At 33.9% G+C, this 25,867-nt stretch overlaps 1 protein-coding gene across 16 annotated transcripts in view; it reads left to right on the top strand.

Annotated features, from left to right (window-relative positions):
* The window catches only part of LOC105471095 (FER tyrosine kinase), a 692,543-nt gene that overhangs the window by 564,025 nt on the left and 102,651 nt on the right, over window positions 1–25,867 (top strand). The window contains exon 18 of one of the 16 annotated variants that reach the window (XM_071098640.1): window positions 19,253–22,141. The exons of 13 other annotated variants lie outside the window; for them this stretch is intronic. In XM_071098640.1, coding sequence (XP_070954741.1) covers window positions 19,253–19,611 — 359 coding nt within the window. In that variant the 3' untranslated portion in view covers window positions 19,612–22,141. 2 more of the 16 variants (XM_071098644.1, XM_071098642.1) reach the window with 2 other exon arrangements.

Below are 25,867 nucleotides of genomic sequence, written 5' to 3'. Positions count from 1 at the left end.
ATCTATCCAGTTCAGTATAATATGTTGGGGAATGATACCCTTACAGACTGATTTGAGGGAACAGTATATTTTGAAAGGGAATATTTTAAACATCACCATGTTTGGTGATGCGTATACGTACCTTTCCTCAGAAGATAATCAACTTTGGAAATACTAATGAAAGAAAAACCTATGAAATTTAGGTGTTCCCTGTGATGAGCAAGATAATAACAGTAGCTCCATAATAATATAACACTTACTGTATGCCATTTTACAGATGGAAAAATATGCATTGAGTGGTTAAGTGAATTACAAGGTGGACCTGTTGTTAAATTGTAGAAAAAGAATTTAACTCTTGACTCTAGTCGGTATAATTTAGACTCAATACTTGGGAAAAGAAAGTAGAGAAGATCTATACTGTTAAAAATAAGTCACAGTATAGATAAGGCTTTTCTATATTATTTAGAAAAAAGGACAAATTTAGAAATGCAAATAACATAATTCAGAAACATTTCAGGATTATTTGCAATGGAATAGAGATAGTTTGATTATAATTAATGCAGTTGTTTTATAATATAAACATGATTATTTCATGTATCTTTTGCTGCAAATAGACATTTTAAAAAAATAACTGATTCATCCATCTTTCAGCCAACAGGTACATATTAAGTATCTATCATATGGCAGCTTTGCTATGGATAATATATACCATGAATTCTATATTGTATTTTCTATAATTGTGACTGTTCCAAATTTATGTATATCTGTATTCTATTAATGAGAATATCAGTAAAAACATTTCTTAAGCCAAATATTACACTATAATCAAATTTTACTGGTTTTTCTATAATGCCCTCTTTCACTTCCAGGTTACAATAGAAGGTATTATGTTGCATTTAGTTGTCATATCTCCTCAGTCTCCTCTAGTCTATGAGAGTTTCTCAGTCTATCCTTGTTTTTCATCATCTTGACAGTCTTGAAGAATATTAGCTAGATGTCCATGAAAATGTTTTGCTAATCGAAGTTTGTCTGAATTTTTTCTCTTCACAGTTAGACTGACCTTACGGATTTTGGAAAAATACCACACAGGCAAAATGCCCTTCTCCTTATATCATATCAGTAGGTACATCATATCCACATAACATCACTGGTGATAGAAACCTGCATCACTTGAGGAAACCATTTTGTAGTGACAAATAAATGCCTTGTAATTTTATCCGTATATATATCATCTTTTTCATGTGTTGTTCCTATTATGCTTGAAAATATACAAAGATCCTAGAATCAGACAATTCCTTTTAACATATAGTGTTCCCACAAATCAGTCTATAACAGTATACAGTCTTATCTTTAAAAAGCTAACAAAATTTTGGGTTTTTTTCCTTGTTCCAATTCAAAAAAGTAGTATGTGAGAAGAAGACACAGGGAATTTTTATTATGTTTCATTGATAATGCAAAATAATTTTAGAAAACATATATAATCGACATTCTGGACGTCGTATGTCCAGAAATTTTTAACTAACATTCTTATTAAGCAACAAATTAATGAGTAGAGAAACTGGAAAAAAGCCTTTAACTGTGAAAAGCTTTACATGGCAATGTTTATATAATTCTGCCCTCATGAGGGAGTTTTTCTTCCTAAATATTTGCTAGTGATATGGCATTTTTGGACGATCATCTTGGTGGATATCTAATTTGAGTGTGAGTTATGTTACGAACCTAATTCTTCATACAGAAATATAAATCAGAAAGGTATTTTAGGTTCACATTTTTCTCATATAAATAAGACCAAGATTGTATATACATTGTACTATTTGATATAAATAATTTAGATATAACTAATTAGATCTTTTAAGAAAAGATTTACCCTTACGACATTTCTGCTTTCAAGCAGGCTTGATTTTTCCTTTGCTACCTGAGTGCAATTAAAAACATAACAGAAAATAAACCTCTTTCTATTCTATGCTAGTGAATGAAAACTGTAAATGATGTGAGTTGGCATGTATTTCAAAAGGTAGTCTTATCTAACGTGTTAGGTTGGTGCAGAAGTAATCGCAGTTGTTGCCATGAAAAGTAATGATAAAAACTTTTATTGGCAACAACCGCAACTACTTCTGCACCAACCTGATATTTTTCAGAGTCATTAATTCCTCTGGATTTGTTCCCAGGACTTTGAAAACTCAGATTGTGCGGTATTTTCTGTTGTTGTTACAACAAAAAATAAATGAAATCATATGCCTTAATCAAGTGATCCCAGAAAAAGCAGTAGGCCAGGGATGTCGTGTTTCCCTTTAATTCAGTTTTTTAGTGCTAGTGGGTTAAAGCTGTGTTTCTCTTTCCACATCCAGCTATCAGACTCAAAGGAAATATAAGGTCTATAATGAAATCTGCTCGAAGATGAGATTTGCTAGGACTGAAGTAACAATATCACAAACTGTGTGATTTAAAACAACACAAATTTATTCTCCCACAATTCTGGAAGTTAGAAAGTTCAAAATCAAGGTGTTACCAGGGCCATGCTCCTGCCAAAAGCTCTGAGGAATAATTTATTCCTGCCTCTTCCTAGCTTCTGGCAATTCCCAGCAATCCTTGGTGTTTCTTAATTTGCACGTACATCATTCAGTTTCTGTGTCTGCAGTCACATAGCCTTCCCTCTGTGTGTCTTTGTGTCTCTATATTCAAATCTCTCTTTTCTTTGTTTTATAAAGACGTCATTGGTTTAAGGGCCCACCCTAATATGACCACATAATAAGTAATTACATCTGCAAAAATCTTATTCCCAAATAATGTAATATTCTGAAGTCCCAGGTAGACATGAATTTCGGGGGCACAATATTCAACCTAGTGCACCCAGTTAGTTGTTTTAATTAATAGATCTATGTCTTTTATTGGGTTATGTTATATTGGAAGATAGTTACAAAACAATAGTTTATGTTCTGCTAAATCCATGATACATCTGATGATTTGAGATACTTGAGGAGCTACACTGTCCAATCTCAGCTTCTAACAGGACTCAAACACCTTGAATTTGGCCAGTGGTCGGAGCATTGATGACTATCTCTATCCTCATGGCTTGTGCCATATAGTCCGTCATAATTTATTTAAGGATAAGATGAGCTCTGAGACTGGTGTTAGGCTGTGAATCATTTATACCATAATTGATCCTAGCTAAGGGGCCAGTATCTGCACCTTAGCATGTCTTTATTTTGTGTTGTTTATATCTCACCATTATGTAAATATCTAATGGGGAAAACTGTATAGTAAAGAGTTTGTGAATTTAAGGAACTTTTGAACTTTAGCACATAGCCTTTATGAATGTGATACTTTCATATCCAAATAATGATTACACTTGTCCCTTCGTAAATCAACCCCTCTCCCCTTCCATATATTCCAAAATTCATGCATACTCAGATCCTGCAGTGGGGCCCGCAGAACCCACTTATATGAAAAGTCGGCCTTTGAAAAATATCCACATATAAGTGTACCTGCACAGTTCAAACTGTAGTTGTTCAAGGGTCAACTGTATTACACTATACTTAGGAAGGAAAAGTAACAAATTGTTAAACTCTTAATAATAAAAAAAATTATTAATTTGTGTTTACTTGGATGAAGCTTTAAATATTGAGTAAAAGAATCATTACCCAAAAATTTTACACTTTTTATTTCACATTTTATAAACACTTATTTTGTCTTACTCAAAAGCATATTTGAAACTTGAGGTTGGCTAAAATGCAAAGAAAATAGAAATCATAGTGAAGGAAAAATAAACTAGCAGGGCAAAATAATATCTAGAGAGTATGCTGTGTGCAAAACACTGGTTTAAGCACTTAACATGTGGAACTTCTTTGATATCACCATAGTTCTTTAAAATATTATCATCAGTTTACAAATAAGGAAACTGAAGCAAAGAGAGACTAAGTAATGAGCTGTCCAAGATTCCACACTTTTCAGTTGCTACTTGTCAGAATTCACATCTAGCCAGAATCCAGTGCCAGTTCTCTGAATCACAACCCTATAGTGAAACCAGAGTAGAACTGTTGTATCAAAAGACACATCATAATATCATGCAGGATTGCTAGAGTTGGGTCTCAAATTAATTTCTAACATCTTTAGAAGTAAATCAAAGATAGAAATTCAATAAACTCTACCACATTCGTAGTTACTACAAAATTTAATTTAAATTTTCCCTGGACCCATAGCTGTCCTTGGCCCTAAAGCCTGGAATTCCATATACTTGGAGTTCCACTCTGCAGTACTGTTAATACAGTAATGAATTTTACAGCTATCTCTTGGAGCAAAGCTCAAAATAAATTAAAGAGGGTGGTCAGGAAACCTGATTTCATAAAAGCATCGAAGTACCATTTAGAATCTTCATAGAACTTGAAGAGTTGCATGTTTTGGAACCAAGGCTTTGCTCACTTTTGCGAAAGCAGAGTTTGGGTCATACATTTTGGCATGAATCATTTTTCAGATACAGTGTGTTGTGCAGTAAGTGATGTGAAAACTTGAGTAAATGTTAGTTTGCTGTGCTAAGTATTCATGATATTAACATACAACATGGTTAAAAAGCGAATGATTCTTTGGAAATATAAACAGAAAAAAATACTAGTGAATTGGTGACTTGTTCATAGTATTCTATGTATCAGTATGGAATATATCAAATTGAAGTTATATCTAAACCAGGTATTGCTAATTTAATAAAATCAGTTTTTAAGCATCAAAATTCTGTGTGTATATATATTAGCTTTCTAACTTTTCTTGTGTCCCCTCTATACACTTCCCCTTGCAGATCCTTCAACCCTTCTCTCATCTCTTGTTTACGCTCCTCTCTCTCTTCTTGTTCTTTCTTAAAGAGTAATTCCAAAGATTCCAACTTAGAAAAAAATTAATGTAAAATATGTAGTTATTCCATTAATACCATCGTTTACCACTTTTCTATTTTTATCTAAGCATGGGATGTTAATTACATCTAGTTGTAAAACTGATCTATAAATCAATACCAAATATATGAAAGCATATAACTTTTGAATATTATTTTCTAGATTGTTTCTTGGCTAGAAATATCTTTGGAATGGCTTTTGCTTAGCATTTTTAATATGTACCTGTCTGCCACTTAAAAACATACCTAAATTAATCATGGTTGGAAGTTAATCATAGAGCTTGCTATAAATGTATTTTGTAGTAAGGAATATTATCTTTTATCAGTTTGAAATGTTTCTTCCCTTTTAAAAAATAATTATCTGGGATTCTCCACATAGGAGTGACATGTATATCCATAATCATAATAAAGTATATAAACACCAATTATTTTTATAATGTATCTTCAGAAAAGAAAATCAATTAGAAGCTATTTCAGGAAACACATACTCTTTAACATTTTTTATCAGTCTATGTTTTTCCAATTGGAGCTTTATAACACCCACCTACGTTTTTATATTATGTGAAGCATTTTTATGGCTGTTCTAAGAATTTATATCATCAAAAAAAAAAAAAACACCAAATTATATATAAAGGGAAAGTGAAATCACTAAAATTTAGAAACAAGACATTCAAAGTTATCTTCTATCATGTAACAAAACAGTGACAGAAATTATTATGTAGCAACATTACTAATATTAGGCTAAAAGAAAACTTTATTAGTATGCTTTCATTGAAGTAAATTTTACCCTGTTATTATTTTCTCTTAGTGGTCATTCTGAATGACTGCCTTGCCCACTGGATAATTAGTGGATTCATGTACTTTTTTATAGCATTCTGCTGTAATGGTTTTTTGTTTTTTGAGACAGGGTCTTGCTCTGTCACCAGGCTTGGAGTGCAGTGGTGTAATCATGGCTCACTGCAACCTCTCCCTCCCTGGCTCAAGTGATCCTCCATTCTTTCCACCTCAGCCTCTCAAGTAGTTATGACTACAGGCGCATGCCACCACAGCTGCCTAATTTTTGTATTTTTTTTTTGGAGATGGGATTTCACTATGTTGCCCAAGCTGGTCTCGAACTCCTGGGCTCATGTGATCCGCCTGCCTTGACCTCCCAAAATGTTGGGATTACAGATATGAGCCACTGCACCTGGCCTGTAAAGTTGTTTTCAAACTGGAAGTCTGGGTTAAGTTCCCTATAATAGCAATAACAACATATAGTAACAACAGCAACAGTAAGAGCAAATATATCTTGAGTTTTTAGCTTTATGTATTTCAGACACTGTGCTAATCACTTTTGAATCTTCACTTCAGCCCTGTGAGGTGGTTATTTTCATGCCGTCATTATGGATGATGATAAGCCTGAAGCCCTATGGCCAGAGCTGGTACACAGAGCTAAGTTATTTATCACAGAGAGCCTCTGAATCAGGCCAATCTTCTTCACGTCTCTTACACTTGTCTGCCTTTTATATACCATCATAAATGTCAGCTACCTCATCTGCCTTTTATACACTGTCTTTAATATCAGCTATATTATTAAAAGCAATAATGAAACTGCATAGTGCCAAATTTTAACAATAGAGCTAAAATTGAGGCACTGTGGGGCAAAAATGTTTGTGAATCTCTTTAAGACAGTGAGGAGTCATCAAGAGCTATTTCAAGAGAAATCCTATTTAGAGTACATGAGCAACTGTAATGAAGTTTTCTTAGATTTTTACATCAATCTTGATTTTTCCCTTATTATATGAATTAACTGCTAAATCAAGTTTGGTCTGGACAATTAACCAAAAAGACTTTAAAAAATACCTTAAGGTAAAATAATTGTTAATAAATATCAATAATTTCTATATTCAGAATCATCTTTTAAAATAATATATCTTACTAATGGAAATTACTACAAAATGAAGACTATGGAATTCAGCTTTTTAAATTGATTCTTCCCAGTTACCATTCATTTTAAAGCATAGTATCAATTTGTTATGGTCCATTTGCATTGCATTGCATTTGCATTTGTAAACTCTCTGTCATTAAACCTAACAGAAGTAGATTGTGTATTGGATACCATCCATCAGTGCAATACTCCTTGTTTCCTGCCCTGTTGACTTTCTTTTTTCCATAGCTAGTAACGACTATGTGTATCACTTGTCTCACTAATAACAGCCAACCATATTAAGGAACAATGAAAAAGGAGTGGATATCACACAATTAATATTATTACTGATTTTTTAAAATGTTTTTAAATTTGAGAAAGGAGCATTATAAAGAACTTTCAAACCCATCTGATTAGGTTTTTTTGTAATCATAAATAATTTGATTTGTTTCATCTTATATAGTACTTAAGTATTATTATAATTTCCACTTTACACAGGAGGAAATTATGGATCAAAAAGATTATTGTAAACTTGCAGATCAAAAAAGTTTTTGAAATAAACTAATATCAAGTAGTACTAGTGTCAGCAATCACCAGTATCCTCAAGAGACTGTAAAAGTCCAAGGCTGGGCCCAAGAAGTATCCAGGAGTGCTTCATAATGGTTCAGCAACATCTGTGTGAAGAACACCTACAGTATAAGAATACAAAAGAAGCAAAATGAAAGACACATATGCCACTGGTGACTTTCCCTCTATACTCCCTATATACAGCAGTTAAAGGCTCAAGGATATGTCCATGGAATCTACAAACTATCACAGCAGTGTTAATCTTAAAAATAATGCTGTGGAGAATCAGGTAGTTTTTTAGTTTGTTACTAGCCAGAAATATATTTTCTCTACTGATGAGATGATTAAAATCTGTGTGCCTAATTTAATATTGCATTATTTAGGTAGCTGCATCTCTGGGTGATATCTCTACATCTGTCTTAAAATTAGGAGATGTTCCAGTTTATTTTTCTTTCTCAGTCAACCTGGATAGATCTGGAGAATTGAGCCAGCTGTGCTAATGTTCTTTTTTCTCTTGAGTTTACCTCAAGAAAGAGGAATATGCCTCTGATTGGGTCTGTTTACTGACTCTCCCTCTTTCACATCATCCACACAAGGACAAGTTGATAAACTGCTTTAGAATAGACAACTGTTGTAAAAACTAGTTACACATTTAGTAAATATTGACCAAGTTACTCAAATGATGGGTGTAGTCACACATTAGAAATATAAAGGACTGTAAACCCTGTGTGAGTTTGTATCTTGAAAAATTTGCCAACAGATTATATAGAAGGTCTCCATTATTTTCTCATATTTTGAATACTGTCAGAGTTGGTCCCCTTATGACTTAGTAGGTGCATGAGAGAAGGTCACTAGTAATTGGGTTTTAATATATAGCTACCTGCTAAATACTTTTGCCAAAATTCTTACCTGATCTCTTGGATGGAAAGAAGAGAACATGTGACATTGCATTCACTTTCATTTGTTCTTGTGTATCTGCAGACCATATTTGAGATCCTCAGTCTTACCACAACCATACTCACATAGTTGAATATCAGACTGAGTGAATTATGGGAGACATTTAAAGATGAATTTGTGTAAATTCTCCTTGTTTATTTTTTTCTAGTGGTGATGTTCCAAGACTGAAACAAAGAGATATTTACCAGACCTATTTTATCTTAGTTGAAAAGAAAAATCCTGTTAAAATCAACTTTAAGATGCTGGATTATGGAAGTGTCCTAACCACTGCTCCACCTGGGGCGAAAGGTAGAGAGAAGAAACTGTCCATAAAGGTGGAGAGAAAACTTTCGCAAGGGGCAGTGTTCATTGGGAGGGGTGGGGAAAACACCTTCCTCTGTGTTGGAAAGTGGGAGATACTGGGAAGCAACTGAAGGCTTGTTTGACGTTGGTAACTCCAGATTGGTGCTCTGAAGTGTGGACTGAATTTATTATTTCATCGTAAGTCTGACTGTCTTATGGTGCAATATTAGACCATATTTACTGAGTGAATGAATTGTAAAACATAATATTTTTAGCTTTTTCCTCATTTTTTTCCTAGCATTAATAAAATATCTTCCCCTGTATGCACAGTTGGAAGTCATACTAATATTGTTCTGGTTTTAGAAAGAACACATATCAGTGTAGATGACAGAACCCCTAAGTAGAATTCTGGCTTGAAGGCCAAGGAAATGATACCCAAGAAAGGTTATGGTTACCTCAAAGATACCTGTTCAGCACAGAAAATATCACATTAGATTAGATTCTACAGACTTTTAGACCTTTCCCTGTGTAAACTGCCCTGCGATGTAGCTGTCAGACACTATAGCCGAGCCAATGCAAACCCCACAGTTCTCTCCTAATCCTGACCCCATTTCTAGACTTAACGCTACATGCTTTTTTAGCCGTTTCTGATAATTTATTAATTACAGAAAGTAATTTTTGTTTGCCAGCCTTTCACAGTGATCGTGACTTCACCATGCTCTACATTTAAGCTTATAGGCTTGGTAGTTTAATAAAACTGCTACTTTTTATGATAAATACATTTTCCCCCCATGGTTAAATGAATAAAGTATATCTAGAGTGAAAAACAAAATCCCAGTTATACATAGCATTTTTCTACCTGCTTGCTCATTAAACTTATATGCATGTCATAACATAAAAATAACACACTGTAAGAAATAATCTATGATAACTTGAAAGGAATGCCTGTGTAATCTGAATTATTTTGATGCTGCCTCTGGCATTTAACCTATCATTTTAATGAAACAATTTTAATTGCTTATTTGCACATAGTGTTATGCAAAGTGGCTTACTAGTCTGTGCTTTCTGGGAATTGATGAAAGACCTGGAATGGAATACTCCATGTGAGTGAATGTGGAAAGGTCACATAGATAATAAATTAATTAAAAATTTAGTTAATTAAATATTTACTGGTTTAAAAAATAAAGCTATATGAGTTGTAAAGAAAACAATGCATTACCCATTTTGATTTTTGGATATCAGTGAAAGTCATCTTTTGTTGAATCAGGAAGTTGATTCTTACAAATTTTAAGTCTGAATAATGGGAGTGAGTTAGCTGGCAATCTGTAAGGCAGTATTTTCCCATTTGTCTGAGTTCAAGATCTATAAAGAAAGTTCTTGTGAGTTCAAAAGTAAATGGATATGGACTTGGGCCAAAAACAGTGACAGTAAAGTCTAAAGGATAGGAGCAAGGAAGAAGATTGTACATTGTATATACAGAATAAACTATGATAATGAGTAAAACATTATTCTCAGATGGCTTGAATTGTAGATTAGAGATTGATTATAAGATTGGATTAAGAGTTGAGAATGGAGAAGAATTGCAGAGGAGTTCCAGCTTTTCAATAGGTCACATATGCACGGTTAACAGTCCCACAGTCTTGATGTAAAGAGGGACAATGCTGAGTAGCGAGGATGGAAGACTTTTACAAGTAATAAAATATGATTTCATGCAAAGTGCTGAAAGTAGAGCATATTAAAACAGGGAACCCAGAGATGGTTGTTAAATAATCTCCACAGTCCCACTTCCTTATTGGGCTGAGCTTCCCCGTCTAGAATGGACTTTAGACAGCATTCTAACTGCATCTCTTTATGTAATAAATGAAATCCAAAATTGGGCAAGTTGTCCGAGCTCCTACAACTAATTACTTGTAAAGTTGGAGTGAGAAAAGACGATCTGCAAGTTTATGCAGTAAAACTCTACAAAGTTAAGGTTAAACGAATATAGAATGGGTCTTTTTCTTTTAAATAACTAGAAGTTTATTGTCTGCATGACTCTTATCTCTTTCCTGAGGTACTTATCCTAAGAAAAACATTTGAAACAAATTACTTTAATCTTATTTTTTCCCCGACTTAGATGTGAGAAAATTAAGTGTAATTAGGAACCTCTTTCATTTTGATCTGAATTAGGAGAAATATCTGTTTATGGCCAAACATTTTTCTGCTTCTAGAGGTCTAGAGTTGTTTCTAGTACAGACTTAAATTCTAATAGAAAAACTCTAAATAAGGCATTAACATTTATTTCATACCCTGAATGATATCTAAGGAAAAGGATATTCTCAGTATTATATTGAACCCGATTTAGCTTTTTCTCTGAAGCAGTTACTTAGGAGGAAACTTCAGTAGTTGTCAGTGGTAGAACTAATTTAGCACAGAAATTTCAGCAATAGGAAAATATAAATAAAACAAATGTAAGTCTTAGAACCTAGCTCTATGGATGCTTAATTCTCAATAACTTTTTCTTTGTTTTGATTTAATATGTCCCCTTTAAAATAAATACTCCTAAAATATTTATTACTTTACCCTAAAGCAATATTTATTACTTTATTATTTTATCCTAAAGAACTTTAAAATAAAGGTACTTCTTTGTTTCCTCCCAATGAAGGAAGAATGCTCCATTGTTAACCTGTCCTCTGGATCCCTCTCCTACCCCTTCAGAATCCATTGAAGGTTTCTGAACCATTATAACACATTACTTGTGTGTCTGTATAGCCATTATTTTACTATATCTTATTCTAGTTTATGTATGAAATTTGAACTGGGGGACAGGGAATGTGCCTTAATCATAAGTTAGAAGGCCTTTAGCACTTTGCCTGAAATAAGCACCTATTTTTTTTTTTTGTCTTATTTTTTCTACTCTAAAGTCCTTTGAACATTATTCTTTCATTGTTCATTTCTAGATAGGACTCCCTACTCTTGCTCAATGTGTCACAGGAGACATTTTGTGAGATGGCTAGCTGAAGAGCTTACTGTGTGACCTGAGAGGCTACACCACTCCACACCCAGTACTCTCTTTTGTGGAAGATCTGCTCCTCACTGTCTTATGTGCCTCATCAGACAAATGTCAAATGCATGTCCTTTCAGAACACAGTCACTGTTGTATACCTGGAAAACTGCTATAGTCAATAAAATTCTGCTGTCTAGATAAAATACATGGATTTGAGACCAGACCAGCCCCTGACTTAGAGTATGTTGTTGAGAAAGTCAATGAATACAGTATTATTAAGAGAGCTCAATGAGATAAGCACATGTAAACTATTAAACATATGAAAGACAAACTTTTTATATTCCACTCCTACTGAGAGTTTTACCTCTTAGAGAAAGGGATTTTTTTTTCCTGATTTTCATTAAAACCCCAAGTGTTTGTGGGCTAAGTACTACTCATAATCAGATACTACCAAAATAATTCCATTTACTGGACTCTATTAGAATGTTAACAGTCTTATATGTTTTCCTGTGATAGATCAAGTTAAGAATTTAATTGCCTTGAAATGTCATCCATCCTAGGAAATTTTAATACCTCTAAAGTCTTTATCCAATATGAGAAATCATCTTTTTATTATTGACCGTTCATCATGTGGAAATCTGTCAGACCTATCAAAAGAACCCCCTTTACACTTTTCTATTCTAAATTCCAAGCAAGATAGCTTTCTGTTCTAAACCAAAAAAGAAAAAATGGTAGAGGCAGTTTTAATTCTCCTGAAGCAAATATTTGACGGTGAAAAGATAGGTGTTAAATCTATATTTGAAGATTTCCTTTAGTGTTCTTAAGGAAATAATTAATGATATGCTGCCCTCGTATGTGTAAAAATGTAAACTGTACTTGATACCTGAAGTTATAAAGAAAATAATCAAGCTCTTCACTTGAAAAAGCTCTTCACTTATTTGAAAGCAGCTTTGATATCCGAATATTTTTAATATTTCCAGGATATGAGAATTAATTTCACTTATATTTTTCATTCTGTGTGTAACATGCCTTGTAGATCTTCATCCAGTTCTTAATGAAAATATTGAAAAGGAGATTAAGCATGCAGTCCCACATCATACCACTGATAACATTATCAAACCTTAAATCAATATTCCATGGCTATTATTGTTCAGCCTACAAATCCACTTAACTATAATTCTATCCATCTCACTTCATCTCCATTTTACCCCAAAGATTGTAATGATAGGTCAAATGGCTTGGCTGAAATCTTGCTGCATTTTATTTACAACATTCCTCTAATCTACTTTTTTTGTAGTGTAAAAATATCTAGTAAACTTTTTGTTGAAAAATGTGAAGAGATACTTTCCCACAGATTACTTGCATGTCTGCACATCTTACTGGGTGTATTAAGAAGGCAAGGCCCTGACTAATCTTGACCCAGGACATTTCTCAGGGATGTATCTTTAGTGAGCAACTTTGAAAGATGAAATAATGCCTCCCTGTAAGACAGAGTAGGCTTGCTTACTGCCTGCCGTAAAATGGCGGGCATCTCAGACTCAAAGATTACAACCTATTCTGTGTGCAGGTATCCATCTAGGCTCATCCGCAATACCACCATGCTATGCTATGAATAATAAAGTCCTTTGTCTCTGACCTGTGAGTCTCATGCCTTCTGCCAGCATCCATGAAAAAATAATAGGCTAACTTATGAACTTATAAACAAGGTAAAATCCTAGACCTAATAAAGTATAACGCACAGCAGAGAACACAAGTCTTAAATTATCACAAAGTGTTTACAATCATGTTACTTCTACCCTGATTGAGAAATAGGACATGACTCTTGAATCCTCTCTCATACACCTTCCTGGTCACTCCCACCCATTCCTAACCACTTTTATCACCAGGGATAAGCACTTTTTTGACTTTTAAAAGAGATTAATTTTGCCTATTTTTGAACTTTATGCGATTGATATTGAACTCTTTTACATATTCTTATTGCCACACATACATCTTCTTTTTGAAGTTTCTTTTGCCCATTTTTATTGTGTTGCTTACCTATTTGTTACTGAATTGTAGGAGTTCTTTATAAAACTTGAATAAAAGCCAGTTCTGAAAGTTCCGGAGATCCGTTGCACAACAGTGTGAATATACCTAACACTACTGAATGGTACACTTAAAAATGACAAAAATGACAAATTCTGTTATATGGATTTTTTTTACCACAATTAAAAATAAAAAAATAATTTTAAAACAGCCAATTCTGTGGTTTACTTATACTTATTTATGTAATGATATATTTTGATAAGCAAAAATTCTTTAAAAAAATATTTTTGGATGAAGTGCCATTATCTCCCCCTACCCCTCCTTTGTGTGGTTACTGCTTTTGAGTCCTAAGAAATCTTTACATACTCCAAGATCACAATGATATTTTCCTGTGTTTTCTTTTAGGAGCCTTATACTTTAGGTCTATAAATCATTTGAAACTAATTTCACCTATGATGTGACAGAGGGAGTTGAAATTATATTTTCGCCATACAGTTACATCTAGTTCTCCCAACTATCAGTTCTTAGACTTTCCTTTCCTCATTGAGTTGCTTTGGTGTCTATGTTACAAATGAATTGTGGGTCATTTCTGAACTTTGTTCCACTGATCTGTGTAATTATCCTGAAACCAAAAAACGTATTTTCTTGATTGAAACTCTGTAGTAATTCTTAAAATTGGATAGTCAAACTCCTCACAGTTTGTTCTTCTGCAACATTTTTTCTATTGCAGATCTTTTATAGTTCTATGGAAAAATTTAGAAGCAGCTTGTCAAATTCAACAAAAAAGCCTCCTAGGAATTTGGTTGAGAGTGCGTTAATTCTATAAATCAACATGGAGGAAATTTACAATATTAAGCCTTCCAATTTATGGACCTGATACATTGTTCCATTTATTTTGCTCTCGTTTCCCTTCTCTTAGCCATGTTTTGTACTTATCAGAATAAAGGTTTAACACATCCCTCTTTAAAACTTCTCTGAAGTATTTTTTTCTTTGTTGTTATAAAGGATGTTTTGCTAATTTACTTTCCAAGTATTTTTTTTCTGGCATGTAGAGATATAATTGATATTTTGATATTGAGTTTGTATTCTGTGACCTTCATAAATTCACTGTTCTGCCAAATCTGGTGGATTATTTTTTTCTTTTTGTAGATTTTTAAAAAAATTTTCCATGTTTTCTGCAAAGAGATTTTACTTCTTTCTAATTTTTCCATTTTATTCTGAATTATAGCACTGGGTTAGATATTCAGTAAAATGATAAATAGTAAGTAGTAAGTGCAGGCATCCTTGCCCTGGTCCTGATTCAAAAGGTGAGTGTTCAGTATTTTACCATTAAGTATGGTGATCGTTGTAGGTTCTCCATAGGTGTTCCTGTGGGACCGAGGAAGTTCTCTTCTTTCCCTAGTTTGCTGAGAGATTTTAAAAAATCATTAGTACATACTGAATTTGTTTAATGCTTTCCTGTATCTATTGATATGATTACATGATTTTTCTCCTTTTTCCCTTATGATGTTGAATTGCAATAGATTGATTTTTAAACATTTACTGGGATAAAACCAACTTCATCATGTTGTATTACCTTTTCAAAGTATTGCTGCATTCTATTAATCATATATATTTTCTTTATAAAATTTGTCAAATGACATTGTTTTATAATTTTCTCTTCTTATAATATCCTTGTAAGGTTTTAGTATCAAGGTTATACAGGACTCATAAGAAGAGTTAGAAATGTTTTCTCCTCCTTTTCTAAGAAAATTTGTATATGATTGATTCTATTTTTTTCTTAATTATTTTATAGAATTTGCCAATGAAGCTATCTGAGCCTAGAGTTTTCTTTATAGGAAGTGTTTTAGCTACAAATTCGTGTTCTTCACAATACGGGTTATTTAAATATTTTTTATTTTATCTTGTGTTCACTTTAGTTATCTTTCAAGGTATCGGACCTTACATCTCATTTGTCAAGTGTATGCCATAAAGTTATTTATGATATCCCCTAATTATTATTTTCCCATCTGTAGGACCTACAGAGATGTTTCATCTTTCAATTCTGATATTTGTAAATTGTGTTTTTTCCCCTTTTTTGGTGGGTTGTGGGAATGGAGGAGATCAGTCTTCCTAGGTGTTTATCCATTTTTTTAATCTATTAATTTTAGCTTTTTTAAAATATATAATTTGTTTCTCATTGTTGATTGCTGCCCTTTATTATTTCCTTCTTCCTACTTTCAGTTAAATATGCCTTTTCCTGCCTTGCTTTGTCATGTAGAAATGTATATAGATTGATTTTCATTCCTATCCTTTTCTGACATAAGCATTGAAAGCTGTAAATTTCCCTCCTAGCACTGTTTAGCTATATACAACAAATTCTGATTATACTTTAGTTTGAATTATGTTCTAATTTTTCTTGTGGTTTCTTTCATTCTTGTCTTTCTTTTCTTTCCATGATATATTAATTTGCTAGGGCTTCCTTACAAAGTACCAAGTGACTTAACAAAAATTTATTTTCCCACAGTTTTAGAAGCGAGGAATTTAAAATGTCAGCAGAGTTGGTTTCTTCTGAGGCCTCTCTTAGCTTATGTATGGTCATCTTCTCTGTGTGTCTTCACATGATCTTCTCTTTGTCTGTGTCTGTGTCTAATCTCCTCCTCTTATAAGGATACCAGTCATACTACATTAGGGCTTACCCTGGGGACTTCATTTTACCTGAATTCTCTCTTTAAAGAACCGATTTCCAATTATAATCACATTCTAAGGTACTGAGGGTTAGGACTTAAATATAAGAATTTTAGAGAGACAAATTTCAGCCCATAACATATGTGTTATTTAAAAGTGTGTTGCTCAATTTTTGAATATTTGGACATTTTCTTGAAACCTCTTTGTTGTTAATTTTAACTGAATTAATTTGTAGTCATATGTTCTGTATGACTTTGATTCCTTAAGATTTATTCAGACTTGTTTAATTGCCATGCACATGGTCCGTTTTGGTGAATATTTAGTGCACACTTGAAATGAATATGCTTTTTGTAGTTGTTGAGTGTAGAATTCTATATTCAATTATATGCAGTTGGTTGATAACATACTAAAATTTTCTAAATCTTTATTTCCTTTTGCTCTACTTATTCTATTATTATTGAGAAAAAGTTTAAATATCCAACACTGATTATGTGTTCGTCTTTTTATCTTAATTTTATCAATTTGTCTTCATTTATTTCTAAAAGCCTGGGCTATCATTTTATATTTACCTCTGCTTGTGTGTTTTTTATCTCTGAACATATTCTTGGAGGTATAATGGGCTTGTCATTTTAATCCTCATAGGAAAAAAAATGAAGTTTCCAATCCTCAATGCACTTTTTTTTTTGTTTTTTGTTTCGGTAGTGGGAGGGGATTTATTTGTTTATTTTGCCTCAATGTATGGACTTTAAATATTAATCAGCCTCAAAAATTTCATGCAACATGTTGTATGTATGTGTAAGCATTTGACTAGAATATCTATAATTTTTATCACATTCTTAAGGATGTTCATGATTTTACAGAATATAGTAACTATTATCTGAATTTCTGTCCCAGGGACAATCCCTGAATATTTCAAAATCTAATTTTATAAAGTATTATAGCAATGTTTTTTAGTAATTGGCTCATTACCCATTAATAGGTAATGGAATGAATTTAGTGGTTTTCATATGCATTTATAAATCAAACACAGTAGGAGACATAAGAATATATTGGCCATAGTAAATCTTTCTTTATTACTATTTCTTCAGTTTTATACACACAGGAATATTTGCACTTGGGATCATAGTGAAAAGTGTATTACAGATTACAGGTCATGGCCACAGATCTAGAGAGAAAGCATTTGATTCTGAATTGGTAGGTTCCCATTTGCATTGTTTATTCTTTTGTTTTTAAAACCTAGGCTGAACTTAACAGTTATATCTCCTAGGCTTATCATTTGCACCAGGCAGTAAGTTGCTAATCTAATTTTCTTGTTTGCTTTTTGGTTCCACAGTAGTTTTCTCTGTCTTTGTATTTAAGGTACTAAATTATTTAATCATTTTTTAAAGATGGAATGTCATTTCTGATAATCAATAATGAGAAATACTTAAGTAGGCATTTTCCTCCCTCTTAGGTCAAATAGAGTCATCTAAGTAGCATCAAAAAATTTTTAGGTGAACAGTATTCCAGAAATGTGGTGTGGTTGAGCATTGGGGTTGAGGTGAGAAACGGAAGAGAATTATTTGCTAATTGCAAAGATACAAAGATAAAAGTATTGTTTTTCTTACATAGCCAGTAACTGAGGAAGTCAAAGTTGTATTGCTCTGAGCTTATTAATGCTCTTCCATATGCATAAATCATTAAGCTAAATAAATCCTTTTATAAAATTAAGAGTAAGTTATATAAAGGGCTAATTGGTTTATTTCTGGATTACCTATTAGGTAGTACCCTATCCCTTGAGTCAGCCAGTATCATTCAAGGGGAATTATAGACAATTCATATAACCCCAGGTGGATGAACTTATCAAGAGCTCCTTAAAAAGAACAGCCTCTTATAGAGAAAACTATTACATGAAGATACCTGCATTGAGACATGTGGTTCATCTAAAGAAAAAGATATTAAGGATAGTGACTCACAAAGTTAAGAGAGATTCTACAGTAAGCTACCCTAGACTTCTGAGGAGTGATTTTAAAATGTGTATAATATGATCCCTGAAGAATGAAAATAGCAGTTTGTATTTGGCATGGAAATAAGGAGACAGTGAGAGTTTGTTGCCTTAGTTGCAGACAGTGGGCTGTGCACAGGGTGGGTGGCAGAGCTATGATCTCATTGTATGTATGTATTTGTTAATAAATGTATGTATCAGCTTCATCACATTTTTTAGAAATTGGTGAAGCCACCTTTCCAGCTTCCTCTTTGATAATTTTTTTTAAAATAGTACTGTTGAACCCTGGTACAGAAAACACATAGTGAAAAGTGAAATACCACTAAGATGTAATTGTTACCCCTTTAACATTTTTTGAAGCATTGTAAACAAATGAAGTACAAAGGGCTGACTAATAGTTTTTACCATTGACTTTAAGGAGGGCAGCATCTCAGTGAGAAACGTGAAAATGATGAAGTGCTAGTACCTTGTAGCATACTGACCAACATTTTGTAAGTCAAAAATGAGAAAGGAGAAGGTGAAATCAGCAAGATGGCAGAGTAGAAAGTCTTAGTCCTTGATCCTCTACTGAGACACTGACTTAATAGCAATGTATGGATTAAAATACTTTCTGAGAACTCCAGAAGCCAGATAAGAAGTTGCAGTACACCAGGCAAGTACAAAGCCAGGAATAGCTGTCTTGAAATGAGTTTAAAAAGCAGTTTGACCTCACCAAGCCGACATAGCATAGTGCCAGGAGCATATTTCTCAGCTTGCAATTTCTCCTGGGTTTGAGGAAGAGAATGAAATGTTTAGCCAATATTCCAGCTTTTCAGAGATCTCCCCAGAGAACTGGTTTCTGTCTCACCTGAACCCAAACACTGATGAAACAAGCATAGATTAGATGCCTGAGCCCACTGAGAACAAGGGAGAGTAGAAGTGGCTTCCTGTGGTACCAAAGGACCTACTGTGCTGCAGAGAAAGTCTGGCTTGGCTTGGTGCCTTTAGGAGGAAACACCCAACGTGTGGTTTCTTCTTCAGGAGGGAAGAAGATGAGTGGAGTGTGCATCCAGTATTCTGGCTTTTTGGAGGTCTGTCTGAAGGACTGGTGGTATCTGTGTTGCCTACTCACCACTGATGAGGAGCTAACGTTGTTTGGATCACTGCGGGCACTGAGAACCAAGGAGAGCAGAGTGACTTGCTGTGGCAACGCCATAGAACCTGCGGTAGTACAGCAGACAGCAAATGGAGTGAGAGATTACAAGCTCTTAAAAAAGACAACCACAGACTTCTCTAGGTGGCAAATTACATGTACAATCTCAAGTCACATCCCCCCAAAGAGTTCAGAGATTCCCCAAATATCTAGCTGGACTAAATGGTGTATATATTCCTCTGTATGAAGCCAATCCATAAGGATTTGTAGTGGTGGCTGTTTTTGTAAGTGCATAAACTTAGCAAAAAATCACTAGACACATGAAGAAACAGGGAAACATGGCCCAATCAAAGGAGCAAAATTTACAGGCCAACCCCCAAAGAAACAGGGATTTATTAATTACATGACAATTCAATATGAAGTTCAGTGCTTTGCATGGGAGCACAGACAAATAAACTAAAAAGTCAGGAAAACATTGAATGAACAAAATGAGAATCCAAAGAGGGAAACTATAAAAAAGAATTAAGCAGAAGTTCTGGAGTGAAAGAATACCATAACTGAATAGAAAGATTTAGTAGTGGAATTCAACAACAGGCTTGACTAAATATAGGAAAGAATCGGGAAACTCAAAGATATGTCATTTGAAATTACCAAATCCGAGGAGTAAAAAGAAAAACAACTCAACAACAAAAAGTAAACAACCCAATTAAAAAATGAGCAAAGGACTTATATTGACATTTTCTCCAAGGAAGATAAACACAGAGATAAGCAAATTGAAATATTTTCTATATAACTAAGTATCAGGACAATGCAATCAAAACCACAATAAGGTATCACTTTGTTAGGATGACCACTAGAAAAAAAGTAGAAGATAAAAAGTTTTGGAGAGGATATGAAGAAAACAGAATCCTGTGCATTGTTGTGATTGTAAAAATGTAAAACTGTGATGGCAAACGGTATGGAGCTTCCTCAAAAAATTAAAACTGGAACTACCATATAATCCAGCCATCCCATTTCTGGATATATATTCAAAAGAATTGAAAACAAGATTTTGAAAAGATACTTTTACACTTGTGTTCATTTCAGCGTGATTCACAACAGCCAAGAAGTGAAGGCAGTGTAATATACAGGGACAGATGAATGGATAAAGAAAATGGGGTATATACATAAAATGGAATATTATTCAGCCCTAAAGAAGAAAATTGTGCCAAATGCTACAACATAGATAAACCTTGAAAATATTGTGCTAAGTGAAATAAAACAGCCACAGAAATACAAATACTGCATAATTCCACTTATGTGGGATATCTGAAGTAGTGAAGTAGTCAAACTTATAGAAACAAAGTAGAATGATGGTTACCGAGGGTTGCAAGGAAGGGAAAACATTTGTTGTTCAGTGAGTATAGAGTTTCAGTCAAGTAAAACCAAAAGTTCTAGAAGTGTGTTATGTAACAATATGCAATATGTTAACAAAATTGTACTGTACATTTAAAAATTGTTAATACAGTAAACTTATGTTGTAAATTTATGTGGTTTTTACCACAATAAAAAAGTGAGAAAGAAGCTGGGTGCGGTGGCTCACGCCTGTAATCCCAGCACTTTGGGAGGCCAAGGAGGGTGGATCACAAGGTCCGGAGATCAAGACCATCCTGCATCCTGGCTAACACGGTGAAACCCCACCTCTACTAAAAATACAAAAAATTAGCCGGGCATGGTGGGACCTGTAGTCCCAGTTACCGGGGAGGCTGAGGCCGGAGAATGGCGTGAACCCAGGAGGCGGAGCTTGCAGTGAGCCGAGATTGCGCCACTGCACTCCAGCCTGGGTGACAGAGCAAGACTCCATCTCCAAAAAAAAAAAAAAAAAAAAAGTGAGAAAGAAGACTCATGTTTATTCAGCCTTTTAAAAAATACAGACATTCCCAACTCTTGCTGCAATGTGTTCTTTACAAGTATTATTTTAATGTAATATTTTTGTAATCTGATAGAAGCAGTTTTATAATTGGTAAATGTATTTCTGATCAAAGCCTTTACATCGTGTAAATTCTGACTATGACCAACAAATTCTCATAAATATGAAAATTTAATTATTTTTTAATTATTTAAATAGTAAGGTTGTATGACATTTTCTGTTTTTAATATTTAAATAATAAGACTGTATGACATCCACTGATATCATTGTTTTGGGGGCCTTAATATCCCTAAAATATCTAGGTTATGATACATTCAGTTTCAGAAAATATTGTTGACATGTGTAAATATTTTACCCTTATTAAATGTGAATGTCTCTGTGGATGTCATTTTATCTCACAACTCTTTTTAAAATGTAAGGAAGCTTGAATTGATGCCTTCTTTTTTTCTCTGCAGGTTTCCCTGTAGCAGATAGGTATCAAAATGAGTATTCCATTGATTTTTCTTTTTGTTTAAAAAAAATACCATTGTAAGTGTTTGAAGGGTATCCTGGAGGGTTTAGAGCCAAAATCTTACACATCTGACTTTCCTTTTTTGTTCATTCTTGCTTTTACACTGTATAACAAAGGCAACTTTGAGAGGGATAAGAAGCCAAAAATACAAAAGTGAGTAATTTAGCATCAAAGTAGGGAGAGAGACAGTCGAACTTCTTTGCCTTGGGGGCAAACAGTGGATTGTGGATGGAGAGGGTGTCAGAGGACTTATGGTGTCAATGTGTGTGTGTATTTGTGTGTAAATTTGTGTATCAGCCTCCAGACATAAAAAATTAATTGGTAAATCCACCTTTCCAGCTTTTTTTTTTTTTTTTTTTGAGAATTAAGAAATAACAGTACTATTGAACTCTGGTGCTACAAAAACAGTGAAAAGTAAAATATTGGTTGAAAATAGACAAAACAATCATAAACATCATTTCAGTGAAAGAAACTACAGCTAGCTATATGGAATACTGGAGTAATACAGGTTTAGCATCCCAAATCTGAAATTCAAAATGCTCCTCAAAATCTAAATCTTTTTGAGAGCCAACATGATTCTCAAAGGAAATGCTCACTGGAGCATTTCAGATTTTCACATTTGGAATGCTTGACTAATCACTGTAATGCAAATATTCCAAAATCTGAAACACTTCTGGTCCAAGTCATTTCATATAAGAGTTACTACTCTATCTGTACCTTAGAACAGTGGTTGACAAACTTTTTTGATAAAGGGCCAGATAGTAAAATGTTTAGGTTTTGTGGGCCATACAGGCGGGCCCACAACTCCAGGCCATCACAACTCTGCCCTTATACCATGAAAGCAGCAATAGACAATATGTAAAGGAATTAGTGTGGTTGTTTTCCAATAAAACTTTATTCACAGAATCAGGCAATAGGCTGGATTTGGCTCAAGACCATGGTTTGCGACATCTGCCTTAGAATTTCAGTAATATCACTAAAATCACCGCCTTAAAAATTTAAGTCAAATAAATTCAGTTCCCTCATCTATAAATATGAAGAGGCTGGATTAGATTATCTCCAAAGTCCCTTCTAATGCAAACATTCTGAGTGTTTGCCAAAGTTGACTATGGCATCTCTCCTGGCAGTTTACATCATGTCTGGCAAGAGTATAGCTGTTGCTTCTTGAACAGGCAAATTAAAAATACAGTGAAATGTACTCTTTTATTTTACAGAACTGTTACCATAACTGCTATTGGGTTATATTCTCAAAAATCACCTGCCAAGGAAAAATGCAAAAAGTTCATGCTATTCTAGTGTTAGCAGAACATGACCATCGAGGAACCTCATCTGAAAAGACTGATGCTATTTATTAGACCAAATTAGGAAACCCACACATTCAGCTCTGCATTTGGTCTAGCTGAATTCTGTTACTTGGGTAGCAAGCTGTTCAGGAAGTACTTTTTTAAGAAGGAAAAGGAATCAGGAAAGCCAGTATGTTTTTGGAGTCATTTTCTGATTTTTAGTATTTAATCTTCCTCATCTTTCCCCACAAACTGAACCAATTCTAGCTTATTACTGAGTCTTTTCAGACCTAATGTTTTAGTTTGTTTCTATGGTTTGTTCTTGGTAGAAGCCCTCATCACCCCACTCAGCAACTAGAACCCTCTCCCAGCTGATCTTCCTTTCTGTGCAGCCCATCTCTCATAAATATACCCTATATGTAGCAGCCAGTATCCTCTGCTTTAGTGTTTGCATTGGTCCTCTTCTTTTCAGGAACTTGTTTGGGTTTATATCCTAGTGTATGAAATCTATTCTGTGTTTCATGGGGTGCAGTTTACATCAGCATTCATTGTTTATATTTGTCATATCGATTCCCCCCCCCCCATTTCTGATGGGCTGGCTAACAGCCATAATTCTCATCACTTTTGGTTAAAAACCAAAACATTTTAAAAATAAGAATTCTGAATAATGACATAAATGGAGCTCCAAAAATAGTTCTCTATGATTTAGTATTTGCCTTGATTACTAACCTATTTTTTTAACGAATAATTTAAAGTAGCTAAACCAAATGAACTTCTCAGGAAACAAATTGGTTTCCTAAAAACAAGGGTAATTAATTATACATTTTATAAATCACTGGGGAACTGATATATCTTAATTGAATAAACTCTGAAGTTCGTTGAGGATAAATTAAGATCCTGTGATTCAATGATAAGAAGTCGTTAGTGGCATTGCCCTGATGATCCCTTTTCTCCAATTACAAATTATAAATTAATATTCTTGTTGCATAGTCTCACTGAGTTTATGTTTAGTGTGATCAGTTCCTCTGAGCCCCATAAATATACTGAAAGAACAGGTAAGATCAAATTTTCATAGCACAGAGTAACAGAAATCTTTGAGAAACAGCTGTTGAAAATAATAGCCAGCTATTCTCTCATTAAAGGTTGGCTGCAAATGGTAATAAACACTTCTATGTATTGTTTTCCCTACTTGTTTCAGACATTTAATATATATTATCTTTTTAATCCTCAAAGTGACCTTCTGATACAGATGTCATCTTATCCATTAGATATCTTCAAATTGCTAGTACAGAAGATGTATTAAAAAAAACTCTATAGAGTTTATTCAGTTAATTGACAAATTTAAAGGGAAGTCACACTACAGGCAGTATGTGATTCAGTGGCTCAGGCTTGTCACCAATGGCTAGTATCTTTTCTTCACTCTTTTCTGCTTTCTGTGAATGCATCTTAGGATGCTTTCATCCTAAGGCTGCCAGTCTTCACGATATTATGTGATGTCATGTTTATGTCTAGTTGTACTTCTTTCTTGGCACTTCTCTCAAAAAATTTTTTCACTCTTCAAGCATCTTTGCCTCTCAGTGTTATTTAATCTTCTTAAGATTTGTGCCTATTCCTGAACCAATCACTTGAGTTAGGGAAGAGATTTCGTCGACTGGGCTAAGCCAGTCTAGCATCACCCTTATTATTGAGGGTTAGGTTAATGCCCTCCAAAATGGTAGAGGGGCAGTCCCATGAGGGAAATTGGGATGAATCAGGGAAAATAGATGTTATACAGCAAACACTGAGTCCCTACTACAACCCTTTCTCATTTGTTTTTTTACAAAATAACAGCAACAATAATAGTAATAGTATAAATACTAAATAGTATTTATAACAGTATATAAACATATAATATATAAATATATAATTAATATATAAAGTATAATAAGTAGTAATAGTGTTTATTGTGTGTACTATGTGCTAGGCACATGCTTGATACTTTAAATACATTTTAGTCTTCAAAGCTGTCTTGAGAAATAAATGGTATTAAATCTGTGTTTTCTAGAAGTTTAGAAAGATTAAACAATTATCCAAGGCCACATGGTTAATCAGACCTAGGTCAGTCTGACTTAGGTGTCCATGTCTTTTCAGCAAGTCATGCTATCTCCCTAGTAAACCATAAGCTGACTATTAAAAACATTGCAAGTATTGTCTTAGAAATTTATCATTGTTACAGAATTCTAGGAAATAATGTATCCCATTTTGGTTTAATGTGCAGCACACCCACATTAAAGTCTTGATAAGCAGAATTACAAAAGGGGCGTGAGTTATCATTTTTTGCCCACTTTGAGAACCAAGATCCTTATTGCAGTGGTCAGGTAGGATACCGTATGCTATATGTATCCATATGCATATATACGTGTGTGCTGCATGTATGAATATTGCATATATCACAAATTCTAAGAGAGGTTTTTATATTGGCACTTAATGCAAATGACAAAAGAACAAGTTGAAAGGGACAGGCTCTGCCTTCTAAAATAACTTCACAGTGAACACTGAAGACTATATCATCTGATATCAGTCTTCAGTTTATCACTTAATGGTAATAATCGAGTATTGTGGTTAAGGGAATATCTCTGGCCCCGTCTGAGTTATTTTCTGGGTATCCTAACTTTAGTCCCATATTCTGCCTCCTGGGGAGTTTATTTCTTGCTTCAGGGATCTTAATACTTGTACATGCAGAAGGCTTGGGCTTTCAATAATGATTCATAATTATTTAATTTTTATTGAGGTCCTTGCTTCCCTCTAGTTTTCTGCAAGA

The sequence above is a fragment of the Macaca nemestrina genome, chromosome 6, assembly GCF_043159975.1.
Source record: "Macaca nemestrina isolate mMacNem1 chromosome 6, mMacNem.hap1, whole genome shotgun sequence".
Taxonomy (NCBI): domain Eukaryota; kingdom Metazoa; phylum Chordata; class Mammalia; order Primates; family Cercopithecidae; genus Macaca; species Macaca nemestrina.
The sequence above is the reverse complement of the archived record's forward strand: the minus strand, read 5'-3'. Positions and strand labels throughout refer to the sequence as shown.